Raw genomic sequence first — 14,334 nt, 5'->3', positions numbered from 1 at the left:
AGACTGTCCTACCTGGTATAGTGTAGACTAGAGCTGTACTATCTAGTCTAGCATATACTAGGGTTGTTCTATCTGGTCTAGTGTAGACTAGAGCTGTCCCTACTAGTCTAGTGTGGACTAGGGCTGTCCTACCTGGTCTAGCGTAGGCTAGAGCTGTACAACTGGTCTAGCGTAGACTAGGGCTTTCCTACCTGGTACAGTGTAGACTAGAGCTGTCCTATCTTGTCTAGCATAGACTAGAGCTGTACAACTAGTCTAGCGTAGACTAGGGCTGTCCTACCTGGTACAGTGTAGACTAGAGCTGTCCTATCTTGTCTAGCATAGACTAGAGCTGTACAACTAGTCTAGCGTAGACTAGGGCTGTCCTACCTGGTACAGTGTAGACTAGAGGTGTCCTATCTAGCCTAGCTAGCGTGGACTAGAGCTGTCCTATCTAGTCTAGCGTGGACTAGAGCTGCCCAACTAGTCTAGCGTAGACTAGAGTTGTCCTACCTGGTCTAGCTTACTCTTGGCTGTCCTATCTAGTCTAGCGTAGACTAGAGCTGTCCAACCTGGCCTAGTGGAGTTGAGGCTGTCCTATCTAGTCTAGCGTAGACTAGAGCTGTCCTACCTGGTCTAGCGTAGGCTAGAGCTGTCCTATTTATTCTTGATTTCTACTCTGTTCCAGACTGGAGCTAGCCTACCTAGTCTAGTCTGTTGTCAACTAGATATCCTATCTCGTTTAGATATCTAGTCTAGTCTAGATTCTGTACTAGCGCTAGTCTAGTCTGTGCTAGACTACGCCTGTCCTATCTAGTCTACTTGTCTAGTCTGGACTACAGCTGTCCTATCTAGTCTTTGAGCATGAACTGATGAGTATGAGAGGTGTGAATGTTCCCCGATGGCGGCGTAGCGCCCGCCTGCACGTGCGGATGAAAAACGGTGGACGGCGAGAACCCAAACCTTGTTCCTGATGTTCACGTCTGCTCCCGCCTTCACCAGCAGCTGGACACACTGGAAGAAACCGTGCCACGCCGCCTCGTGCAGCGCCGTGTTTCCGTCCTCCGTAAAACACAAAGACAACACCGTCAGACGGCCGCCATGTTGGTATGCTGAATGTGCGGTACTCACTCGGTTTTGAAGGTCCAATGCACAGCCACCTCCAATCAGGGCAGCGATGGCGGCGTTGTTTCCCATCGCAGCAGCCTGATGCAGTGGCGGATGCGGGATGGGCACCTGTCACATGACCGCAGTAATAATTATCATTATGATTGATTTATCATCAATTGTTTACATTTCTTTGGACAATTGCTAACAAGTATATTTACATTTTTCCCAATTGCTATTTACCCCAAATGCCCTCCAAATATGGCAGCCAATCAGAACCGTCGGATGTGAGCATGTCACTCACCAGGCCCGCCCCTCCTCCATCCTTTCGTGTATCATCAACATACTGTCACATACATCTTGTACACGGTTATACCACACCCCATGCGGTGCTACTGGAAGTACATCAAAGTATCTTTTACCCTTTGGTCCATCGATGGCGCGGGCCCCTCCTCCTACTCCGCCATGCGAAAGGAGCATCCAAAAAGAACACCCCCCCGCCCCAAAGCCTTGATAGTCCGTTGTTGGGTGATTGTACCGGATGACATCTGCTGAAAGAAAAGGATGCCAGCTGTTGTGCTTGATGGGAGAGAGAGAATGTTGCTCTGCCTAATACTTCCAACACGAAGGCTGTCACGTGACCAGATTTAACCGCCATTTCACCTCATCTTCCGGCTTCCGTTGAATACGCGCACGCACGCACACGCACAGCACACACAGTAACAAGCACTCAATGTTGTATATTTCTATATATGATATATGTCAATATTTTATACAGAAGACGGTAGACAGGCCTGTTGATGGAAGCCCGTTTCCCAATGGTAAGTCGAAATAATGAGATAAAAAGTCGACATAATGAGATAAAAAGTCGACATAATGAGATAAAAAGTCAAAATTACGAGATAGAAAGTCGAAATTACGAGATAAAAAGTTGAAATTAAGAGATAGAAATCTCATGTCTCATTATTTTGATTTTTTTAGCTTGTAATTTTGATTTTCTAATCTCGTAATAAAAAGTCAAAATTCTGAGATAAGAAAGTCAAAATTCTGAGATAAGAAAGTCAAAATTCCGAGATAAAAAGTAGAAATTCAAGATTTTTGTCTTGACTGAGCGTCTTTTAAATCAGCAACGGCAGCCTGCAGTACCACCCCTCGCCAGCACAAGGCACTGTTGCGCCACTTGAGCCATATCAGGTGACTAACGTGTTGAAGTTCGACAGCAACGCCAAGACATGGACAAGGAGACAAACAAGGAGGCTTGTCCCGGGAACTCGGAGGACATGGAGGACACAGAGGACTCATTTTTCGGATATTTAGACGACGAAGACGACCTGGAGGCTTTTTCAGACGCCGACCCGAACGTCGAGGACGGAGGTAGCGAACTTTCTAGTCGTCTACACTTTCTCCTCTCACTCTGTTACCGTGGTTTTACCACTCTAAAGTACACACAAACACTCACAAGTACTACTCTTATGGTGGCTTCACTAATTCCAAGTACCACAAACACTAAAGTACTACTCTTATGATGGTTTGACTACTCCAAAGTACACACAAACACTAAAGTACTACTCTTATGGTGCGTTTACGACCCCAAAGTACACACAAACACTCGAAGTACTACTCCTATGGTGCATTTACTACCCCAAAGTACACACAAACACTCAAAATACTATTCTTATGATGGCTTGATTACTCCAAAGTACCACAAACATTAAAGTACTACTCTTATGATGGCTTCACTACTCCAAAGTACCACAAACACTCGAAGTACTGGTCTTATGGTGCTTTTAATACCCCAAAGTACCACAAACACTAAAGTACTACTCTTATGATGGCTTCACTACTTCAAAGTACCACAAACACTCAAAGTACTACTCCTATGGTGCATTTACGACCCCAAAGTACACAAAACACTCACAGTACTACTCTTACGATGGCTTGATTACTCCAAAGTACCACAAACACTAAAATACTACTCTTACAATGGCCTGACTACTTGTGTGTGTGTGTGTGTGTGTGTGTGGATTGCTCCCACAGATAAAAATACAGTATGTATACATTGTACATGTACTTTATAATGATAATATATATGATCTATGTTAGTTTTGGTTGTTAGACTAGTAATAATCCAGGCAGTTATGACTTTCTAAATACACTTTTAAACATGATTAGAGCCCTCTAGACATGAAATAACACCCCTATAGTCGCCTTTATGGTTGCGTTATGTGTAGCGGTTTGAGTTGAACTAAAGATGCTCAACTAATGATCAGCAACCATTGAAGATGCAACAAACAGAGACAATTATTATTTTTATTTAAAAAAATAAATTATTATTAATTTATTAAATTATTTATTAAATTAAAAATAAAAATGTATTTATTTGTAAAATTATTTATTAAATTTGTTAAATTTATTAAATTATTAAATTATTAAAAACATAACCGCCAGAATGAAGGTAAGCCAACAAAAACCTAAGCCAATGACACCAACGTGTGGATCAGTTATGCCTACTTCCTCACATGATTGACGTTTCCTTGCGTCTGGTTTAGTCACAGGCTTCAATGGCTCCCTACCTGGAGAGGTCAAACCTCGCATCCTGCTGATGGGTCTGCGAAGGAGTGGAAAGTCCTCCATCCAGAAGGTGGTTTTCCATAAAATGTCTCCAAACGAGACGCTGTTCCTGGAGAGCACCAACAAGATCTGCAGGGAGGACGTCTCCAGCAGCTCCTTTGTCAGCTTCCAGATCTGGGACTTCCCTGGTCAGATTGATTTCTTTGACCCCACCTTTGACTATGAAATGATCTTCAGGGGCACTGGAGCGCTGATCTTTGTTATCGACGCGCAGGTCAGGTGACGGTGGGAGGTTTTTCATTGATGCTACACACACCTACATACTGCTTGGGTGGGTTAGAATGCATCGAAGGTTTTCAACCTTATTTGGAACTGGGATTTCTGTCATGTGACTGGCGTGCCTCCACGGGTCCGCCGTGGAAGTCTGATTGTGCCACCAAAACGCAGCATGAACTCATTCCGTAGCCCGACCACAATTTGTATGGGGCAGTGAAGGGCACACCGTAGGAACAAAACATCAAATAAAACTAAAAGCATAAAGTAACAAGAAAAACTGAACGTGTAGGAGTCTGAAATAATTCACATTTGACCCAAAATGTCGGAAAAACACTTTAATAATTAATAATAATTATTAAAATAATTGACATTTGACCCAAAATGTCAGAAAAACACTTTAATAATTAATAATAATTAGTAATTATTATTAAAATAATTGACATTTGACCCAAAATGTCAGAAAAACACTTTAATAATTAATAATAATTAGTAATTATTATTAAAATAATTCACATTTGACCCAAAATGTCAGAAAAACACTTTAATAATTAATAATAATTAGTAATTATTATTAAAATAATTCACATTTGACCCAAAATGTCAGAAAAACACTTTAATAATTAATAATAATTAGTAATTATTATTAAAATAATTGACATTTGACCAAAAATGTCAGAAAAACATAAACAAATATTAAATAAAAATAATTAATAATTCATTAATAAGAAATTAATTAAATAATAATTAAATACATAATAATAATTAATTAATTTAATCATTAATAATGTCATGCATGTGACATGATGTCAGTCGTGTTATGCTACTGTATGTGTAGTACATGTGTGTACCGCATGTAGTATTCCAGACTATACAGTATATATACACATTGATATCATTAGTAATGTCATGCATGTGACGAGATGTCAGTCGTGTTATGCTACTGTATGTGTAGTACATGTGTGTACCGCATGTAGTATTCCAGGCTATACAGTATACATACATTCATATCATTAGTAATGTCATGCATGTGACGAGATGTCAGTCATGTTATGGTACTGTATGTGTAGTACATGTGTGTACCGCATGTAGTATTCCAGGCTATACAGTATACATACATTCATATCATTAGTAATGTCATGCATGTGACGTGATGGCTGTCATGTTATGGTACTGTATGTGTAGTACATGTGTGTACCGCATGTAGTATTCCAGTCTATGTATTATAATGGTACTGTGTTTATATACCAGTGTGCGTGTGTGTTACTGTGTACGTTGTTTGAGTTTAATAATAAAATTGTGTTATTGTTCGGAAAAATGTTCTGTGCTGGAGCACAGCTAAGCTAACCCTGGAATACTACAAATGTACACCTAGCATAGCATCTGTCCACCGTGGAGAAGGATGCGGAATGTTGCAGTAGGAATCCACTGCTCTTCTTTCCCTCCCTCTCGGCAGGACGACTATGTGGAGGCGCTGTGCAGGCTTCATCTCACAGTGACACGGGCCTACAAAGTCAATCCAGACATTAACTTTGAGGTCTTCATTCATAAAGTGGACGGCCTGACGGACGAGCATAAGATTGAGAAGCAGAGGGATATTTATAAACGTTCCAATGATGACATGGCGGATTCCGGACTGGAGCAAATACATCTGAGGTAAACATTTGCACGTGCGTCCTTTCAAGATTCAGTCACATCTAAGAAATTGGAATGGGATACTAATCCCATCCCAACCACCATCCTCGGCTTCCAGAGGCCCCATTCCATTCCATTCAGCTTTGGTGGTGACCCAGAGGACAAGATGGCGGGTACTAGCAACCCAAATGAGTATTCTCCATAGCTCCCTTTATAGATAAGGTTTCTCCTGTCATCTTGGGAGTAGAAGTTCCTCCACATTGAGAGGAGGCTGATGACGCTCCTGGACGCCTCCCTGGGGATTAGGGTTAGGCCTCCGGGAAGAACCAGGACATGTGTCTCCCAACTGGCCTGGACGGAGCTGCACAAGGAGCTTCCTTCATAACTCCACCTTGTGGGAGAAGTGGTAGAAGGTTGATGGGAGGATGGCATTCCCTTGGATGGCCACATGACAACCACTCCAAAATGACATCATTCCGAGGGTCGCGGGGGGTGCTGGAGCCTATCCCAGCTGTCTTCGGGCGAGAGGCGGGGTACACCCTGGACTGGTGGCCAGCCAATCACATGGCACATATAGACAAACAACCATTCACACTCACATTCATACTTATGGACAATTTGGAGTGGCTAATTAATCTAGCATGTTTTTGGAATGTGGGAGGAAACCAGAGTCCCTGGAGAAAACCCACGAGAACATGCAAACTCCACACAGAGATGGCCGAGGGTGGGGAAAGAGTTACCAAAAAGTTACCACTTCCACACAAAATAGGAGGAGAACTCATTCATTCATTCATTTTGTACCGCTTATCCTTACAAGGGTCGCAGGGGGTGCTGGAGCCTATCCCAGCTGTCTTCGGGCAAGAGGCGTGGTACAACATGGGCTGGTGTCCAGCCAATCACAGAGCACATATAGACAAACAACCATTCACACTCACATTCATACCTATGGACAATTTGGAGTGGCTAATTAACCTAGCATGTTTTTGGAATGTGGGAGGAAACCGGAGTACCCGGAGAAAACCCACGCATGCACAGGGAGAACATGCAAACTCCACACAGAGATGGCCGAGGGTGGGGAAAGACAAAATAAGAAGCCAAAAGTTACCACTTCCACACAAAATAGGAGGAGAACTCATTCATTCATTCATTTTGTACCGCTTATCCTTACAAGGGTCGCAGGGGGTGCTGGAGCCTATCCCAGCTGTCTTCGGGCGAGAGGTGGGGTACACCCTGGATTGGTGGCCAGCCAATCACAGGGCATATATAGACAAACAACCATTCACACTCACATTCATACGTATGGACAATTTGGAGTGGCTAATTAACCTAGCATGTTTTTGGAATGTGGGAGGAAACCTGGAGAAAACCCACACATGCACGTGGAGAACATGCAAACTCCACACAGAGATGGCCGAGGGTGGGATTGAACGTGGGTCACCTAGCTGTCAGGTCTGTGCGCTAACCACTTTCCCACCGTGCAGCCCTCCCAAATGACTTTGTTGTCTTGGCATACTTCATTTTGATGATGTATTGTTGTGTTTCCATCACATTGCAGTTTCTATTTGACCAGTATATACGACCACTCCATTTTTGAAGCATTCAGCAAAGTCGTCCAGAAGCTCATCCCCCAGTTGCCTGCTCTGGAAAACCTTCTAAACATCTTCATATCTGTGAGTATGCTTTTATAGGTCGGCATCACATGCAGGACAATCAGTGTGATGATGATGATGTTGATGAAGTGACGTTCTTCCTGTATTTTCCGTGTTCAGAACTCAGGTGTTGAGAAGGCCTTCCTTTTAGATGTGGTCAGTAAGATTTACATCGCAACAGACAGCAGCCCGGTGGACATGCAGACTTATGAACTTTGTTGTGACATGATTGACGTGGTCATTGACATCTCATGCATCTACGGGTAAGTGAAGTGGACACAGCCTTAGGTATGTCAGATGGAGCTCATAAATCATGGCATTTATGATATTCATGTTAACATGTGGGGAATGTACTTAAATAATGTTAGGTGCTTCCACATGAGTACGAGCATGTGAAATACACACTAAACCAGGGGTCTCAAACACAATTTACCTGGGGGCCACTGAAGCTAGGGTCTGGGCAAGGCTGGTTCGCATCAGGTTTTCCAAAAAAAAAACCAAAACACATTTATTAAAAACAGAAAAATATACAAACTTTTTCAGTGCTTTGGTTCCAATTTTCTACAATAAAAGCTCTGATAAAACATTCCACTGTTTTCAAATATCTTAATTTTTATTTTTCTGCACGAAATAAGATGAAAAATAAATAAACAAATCAAGAATAAAGAAAATCAATCAGTAATAAATAAATATAATAATAATACTAAAACGGCAAATAATAAAAACTTAAGAAACCACATATAGTTGGTGGGTAGACAAATGATTTTTTTCAGATTAAAATGAACAAAGCATTATTAGAGCCCTGTAGACATGACAAAACACGACTATAGTCACATTTATACTTTATTTTATTTACAACATATTGCACAACTGCAGGGTCTTGAGACACATGCTAACTCGCAAACTAGAGAGCTAGCGACCTAAACGGTAGCCTTCAAGTTATTTCCTTCTAAACTTAAATAGCCAAAAACTTACCACTTCCACACGGATAGGGAGGATAACTATTAACAGTTATGTAACCTTTAACGTGAACATTAATCAAACGTAATAATTTTTTCTGGGTACATGATACCATACAGCGTCCGTATCAAACTTGCGCGGTCTCAAACTAGTGTCATGCGGGCCACATTTGGCCCGCGGGCCGCCTGTTTGAGACCCCTGCACTAAATCCACATGCGACACGATGCAGAACTATACCAGTGCACACTTCTTGATGTATTTTTTCAGTACTTTTTTATTTCGTTGTTATGGTGTTCCTTTCTTGTCTGTTTGTTCGGTTCGGCGGACATCCGCTACACTCGCCAGAACCTTTTGGAAATATATCTGTTTCGGGTGTTTATCATCACACGCACTACATCCTATGGATTGTTGAGAAGGGACAGGAAGCAGAACCGGGGACGCGGGTCCGGTGTTATGCTAAGGCTAAGGAAACAACCAAACTAGCCACCTCTGCCAAGCCGCTATGTTTGTGACTGCTATGTTTTGATTATTACCGAAACCTGGTTCCACCCGGACATACCGGCCCACACACTGTGACAGGACTCCGGTAAGAGTAGAGGATGGGGGGCGGGGCTCTGTATTTATGTGCCTAATAACTGGTGCAAACAGTAGTAATCATCCCAGCCGTGTACATGCCACCACATGCCAATGTAAACACGGCGCTGTCCCTCGTGCTGAACACCATCGACGCACATCAGCGTTCCCACCCGGATGCTGTCCACAAAAGTGCAGGAGACTTCAATAAGGCCCACCTGAAGACCGTACTCCCCAAATTTGATCAACATTTATCATCAAGTGGGGAGAACACTTTGGATCATGTTTATTCCAACATTAGGCACGCGTACATAGCCACTCCCCTGCCCCACCTCGGCCAGTCAGACCATCTGTCCCTCATGCTTTCCCTAGCCTACACCCCCCCCCCCCTCAGGCATAGCATCAGGCCCACCACAGAGACTGTTACAATCTGGCCTGAAAACGCACTTTCCAAACTGCAGGACTGCTTCACAGAGACTACATTAAGTTCTGTATAGGACATGTCACTGTTGACAAAACAAACCAGAAACCCTGGTTTACCAGCCAGGTCCGCACAGTCCTCAGAGCCCGAAATGCCGACTTCAAGTCAAGAGACAGAGCCCTTCATAGGACTGTTTGAGCTGACCTGAAAAGAGGAATTAAGGAAGCCATAAGACCATAAGAGAGGACCATAAGAGCAGCGTAGAGTCCCATCTGTCCGGCAACAACAACCGGGCGGTGTAGCAGGTCATGTGTGACATCACAAAATGCAGAGGCTGCGTTACAACAACAGGAGACCTGTTAAAGGACTTTCCTGGATAAAGGACTTTCTCAACAACCGTCCCCAGACTGAGCACCTGCAATTCAAACATGCTAAAAAAATATTTCTTTCAAATATTTAGTGTGTATGGTCGCCTGCATGTTCAGTACATTCAGTACAGCCTGCTAGTAGACCAGCTTGCACGTGTTTTTTTTTATCCATGCAAAGCTTGAGCAGAGCAGACCCCATAGTGTGTAATATTACCAACATGGCTGCAGGTGCGGCCTGCATAGAAAGGACATTATAGCGTCCTTGTGTGTCTCTGGGCAATGTCACTACACGGGCTTGTTCTACAACTAGGCCAAACTGGGCCTGAAGCTAGCGGATATTCCCAAGCGCCACACTCTGCTATGGAAAGAGGTACATCACGTGAAACGCATGTTTACTTCATGGCGTGTCCAAAGATTGGTGCAGAGAAGTATAGTTGGGTTGTATTCTTCTCTTCCCCTCTAATCTTGTTCTACCTTTTCCTTTCCTCCTATTAATCACCCTCTCATTCTGTCCCGTTTTTTCCATCAGTCTAAGCGACGCAGAAGCAGCTTTACCTTATGACAAGGAGTCCATGGCCATCATCCACCTCAACAACGTAACAGTCATGTACCTGAAGGAAGTCACCAAGTTCCTTGCCATGGTCTGCTTCCTTCGCAAAGAAAGCTTTGAGAGAAAAGGTACATACGTTATACACCATATTTATATGCTTTTACAACCGTTTACCTGCGCCAGGACGGGTGGATGCTTCCATGCCACGTCATATAGACAACAAAGAAAAAGCCTTCAAACATGTAGACTTGCAGCATAATATGTGCTGAGTTGGATTAATACACACACACACACACACCTACACACTAATTGAAATGACTGGAGTGTAGTCTTGAATACACTTGTATGCTTCACTGCCCTGATTTCACTTTGTACTTCATAATAATAATAATAATAATACATTTTATTTGTATCGCGCTTTTCAGAGTACTCAAAGATGCTTTACAGTAGAGGAAAAAAAAAGAAATAAAAATAGAGTTGAGTAAAAACTGGGTAAACGATGCATTAAAATACATTCATTCAGAGCTAAAAACAAGGCTAAAAGCGGGGCGGGACGCAGCAGTCAGGTATAAAAAGTTAGACATTAAAAACAAAATTTAAACAGGATTGTGTGGATGAAGGAGGTCTGTGAGGTATGGAGGCGTCAGATTTTGGACAGCTTTTTAGGTGATGAGGAGGACGGGGGACGGGAAGCCAGTGGAGGTTTTTAAGGACCGGGGTATTGTGTTCACTTTATACAGTACACATCAATAAATAGGTATCACTATCTGAATAGTATTTGAGATTGGAGGGATCAGGGGCTACAAAAAGATTCCCAAGCAAAGTGGGTCAATCAAGAAGCCAAAAACTTACCACTTCCACACTGAATATGAGGAGAACTGTTCATGTCTCATCAACGTAACATTACTGCCACCTAGTGAATATTTTTGGATCATTTTGAAAAAGAGGGCGGACAGTGGTGTGGGAGGAGCTTACGCCTGTCATGGCAGCATTACCGCCACCTGGTGGCCAGCATAGAACACTGCACCTCTCAACATGCACGTCTATGTAGTGGGATCATTATACAGGTATTTGTACGTTGTTGTTTGCATTTAGGGAATGTCAAGGTGTAAAAGATGTCTATTATGTTCCATGTACTATTTATTTTTTTTATTGATTCAAGTCCAACTCCCTTGTCTGCCCGTCAGGACTCATCGATTACAACCTGCACTGCTTCAAGAAAGCCATTCAGGATGTTTTTGACGTCAGAGTGAAGCTTCAGCACAACAGAAAATTCTTCCATCGGAGGACAAGCAGCAAAGGCAGCAGTTTGCACTGAACACCCCCCCCGCCCCCCCCGCATCCACTGAACACCCCCACTGCATCCACTGAACACCCCCATTCCCCCACCGCATCCACCATTGGACTGGGGAATAGCAGCTGGCATCCTTCACCTTTCACGGCATCATCATCTTCTGGCTCCGCCCTTTGACACTTAAATCCACCCTCATGGATCTCCTCAAAGATCTACTGCTTTATCCTCATAGATCTACCCTCATAGATCTACTTCTTTATCCTCATAGATCTACCACTTTATCCTCATAAATCTAGCGCTTTATCCTCATAGATCTACCCTCATAGATCTACCACTTTATCCTCATAAATCTACTGCTTTATCCTCATAGATCTACCGCTTTATCGTTTTTAACGTCATAGAGCTATCCTCATAGATCTACTGCTTTATTGTCTTTATCATCATAGATCTACCCTCATAGAGCTACCGCTTTATCCTCATAAATCTACCGCTTTATCATCATAGATCTACCCTCATAGATCTACCACTTCATCCTCATAAATCTACCGCTTTATCCTCATTGATCTACTGCTTTATCGTCTTTATCGTCATAGATCTACCCTCATAGATTTACCACTTTATCCTCGTAGATCTACCCTCATAGATCTACCGCTTTATCCTCATAAATCTACCGCTTTATCATCATAGATCTACCCTCATAGGTCTACCACTTCATCCTCATAAATCTACCGCTTTATCCTCATTGATCTACTGCTTTATCATCTTTATCGTCATAGATCTATTCTCATAGATCTACTGCTTTATCGTCTTTATCGTCATAGATCTACCCTCATAGATTTACCACTTATCCTCGTAGATCTACCCTCACAGATCTACCGCTTTATCCTCATAAATCTATCGCTTTATCCTCATAGATCTACCCTCATAGATCTACCACTTTATCCTCATAAATCTACCGCTTTATCGTCTTTATCGTCATAGATCTATCCTCATAGATCTACTGCTTTATTGTCTTTATCGTCATAGATCTACCCTCATAGAGCTACCGCTTTATCCTCATAAATCTACCACTTTATCCTCATTGATCTACTGCTTTATCATCTTTATCGTCATAGATATATTCTCATAGATCTATTGCTTTATCGTCTTTATTGTCATAGATCTACCCTCATAGAGCTACCGCTTTATCCTCATAAATCTACCGCTTTATCATCATAGATCTACCCTCATTGATCTACCACTTCATCCTCATAAATCTACCGCTTTATCCTCATTGATCTACTGCTTTATCATCTTTATCGTCATAGATCTATTCTCATAGATCTACTGCTTTATCGTCTTTATCGTCATAGATCTACCCTCATAGATTTACCACTTTATCCTCGTAGATCTACCCTCATAGATCTACCGCTTTATCCTCATAAATCTATCGCTTTATCCTCATAGATCTACCCTCATAGATCTACCACTTTATCCTCACAAATCTACCACTTTATCCTCATAAATCTACCGCTTTTTACTCATAGATCTGCCATTTTATCCTCTTAGATCTACCGTTCTACCCTCATACAGCTACCACTTTATCCTCAGATCGACCGCTCTATCCTCATAAATCTACCGCTCTATCCTCATAAATCTACTGCTCTATCCTCATAAATCTACCGCTCTACCCTCATAGATCTACCGCTTTATCCTCATAGAATCTACTGCTTTATCATCACAGACCTACCCTCATAGATCTACTGCTCTATCTTCATAAATCTACCGCTCTACCCTCATAGATCTACTGCTTTATCATCGTAGATCTACTGCATTATCATCATAGATCTACTGCTTTATCCTCATAAATTTTCCCCTAGATTTCTGACGATAAACTTTTAAATGTAAGACTTTTTTCCTGTGGATGTATTCCCATAAATGATGATCAATATATTGCGTGTGCACGCCTGTCAGGCAGGAACGAGGGTTCACTCTGTGCATCTGTTTTGGGACCTTGGCCCGTTTGTTCCGTAGAACAGCGGCATGAACGGAGTGAGGCCTATTGTCATCTGGTAGACAGCCCCCCCCCCCCCACGCTGGCCACGGAAACAACCATAGCAGGTGCCACCACATGGAGGCTCCTCCCTCGCCCCGCCCCCCTTTCAGGCCAAATCACTGGCATTCCACTGGAACTTGGGGGTTCACACCAGGAAGTTGGGAAAAAAAAGATCCCGACAAAATAAAAGCATGTCATTGGACAATGAAAAGATAATATGAAATCCATAGAATGTACGTAATTTGGTAATTGGTAATGGTAATGGTAAATGGTAATAACGTAAAATGGTAGTTGAAATATTCACGCCAGTCCTCCTCTCATCAGTTTTACTGTGTGTGTGTGTTGCATAACCAGCGCTGGTGGCCGTGGTCTAGAGTGTTACATAAGGCAATTTTATGTCCAGAGATCTAATCCTGTGCCTGAGCGTGTACCGACTGGGATTTCCAGCCTGTCCTCATCCGGAGCTTTTGCCGGCTTCAGCTTAGACCTGGATCACACAGAGACTCCTCATAGACCAGCTCAGGGTTCTGGCCAAGGTTACATCCACTCTCATCCGAGTCCCATTCCTGGATAAACTCCATCTCACCTGATATGTTTTCAAAACCTGTCTGGCTGGTCCTCCTGGACGCTGACGCTAATAGACGGTTGAGTCTCTCAGCTTCCCGGGAATGTACCCTGGTTTATAAACATGATCACCCAACCCTAATATCGGTCTTGTTTGTGGAAGTGACACCTTTCAGCCGAAGCAGCGTAAACAAAGGCTCATGTGGACTTGGTTCAGTAGACTTTTCATCCAAAATAGTCATGCCAAAATGATGCGTTGCTGCTGGATGTTCACAATATCCCAGTCAGACTAGAACTTTATTTTCATTTCCAAAAGATTCCAAAGATCTTTAAGACGACAATGGAAGAACCAGCT

General features: G+C 42.7%; 2 protein-coding genes across 3 annotated transcripts in view; one reads left to right on the top strand and one right to left on the bottom strand.

The window, feature by feature from the left end:
- ankrd6a (ankyrin repeat domain 6a) overlaps nucleotides 1-1,661 on the bottom strand; it is an 11,540-nt gene extending 9,879 nt beyond the window's left edge. For both annotated transcript variants that reach the window (XM_058056903.2, XM_058056904.2), the window contains exons 1-3: nucleotides 1,509-1,661; nucleotides 1,111-1,215; nucleotides 943-1,041 (exon numbers count right to left, since the gene is read on the bottom strand). In XM_058056903.2, the coding sequence (XP_057912886.2) occupies nucleotides 943-1,041; nucleotides 1,111-1,215; nucleotides 1,509-1,520 (216 nt within the window). In that variant the 5' untranslated portion in view covers nucleotides 1,521-1,661. The remainder of the gene's footprint in view (nucleotides 1-942; nucleotides 1,042-1,110; nucleotides 1,216-1,508) is intronic.
- Nucleotides 1,662-2,213: 552 nt separating this feature from the next.
- rragd (ras-related GTP binding D) lies at nucleotides 2,214-11,653 on the top strand. Its single transcript, XM_058056829.2, has 7 exons — nucleotides 2,214-2,460; nucleotides 3,636-3,931; nucleotides 5,387-5,586; nucleotides 7,121-7,235; nucleotides 7,335-7,477; nucleotides 10,066-10,214; nucleotides 11,274-11,653. The coding sequence occupies exons 1-7, from the start codon at nucleotides 2,319-2,321 to the stop codon at nucleotides 11,402-11,404; spliced, it is 1,176 nt and encodes a 391-aa protein (XP_057912812.2). The 5' UTR covers nucleotides 2,214-2,318; the 3' UTR covers nucleotides 11,405-11,653.
- The last annotated feature ends 2,681 nt before the right edge of the window (nucleotides 11,654-14,334 follow it).

The sequence above is a fragment of the Doryrhamphus excisus genome, linkage group LG19 (genome assembly GCF_037039965.1).
Source record: "Doryrhamphus excisus strain RoL-2023G ecotype Guam linkage group LG19, RoL_Dexc_Guam_v1.1, whole genome shotgun sequence".
Classification (NCBI taxonomy): Eukaryota; Metazoa; Chordata; class Actinopteri; order Syngnathiformes; family Syngnathidae; genus Doryrhamphus; species Doryrhamphus excisus.
The sequence above is the reverse complement of the archived record's forward strand: the minus strand, read 5'-3'. Positions and strand labels throughout refer to the sequence as shown.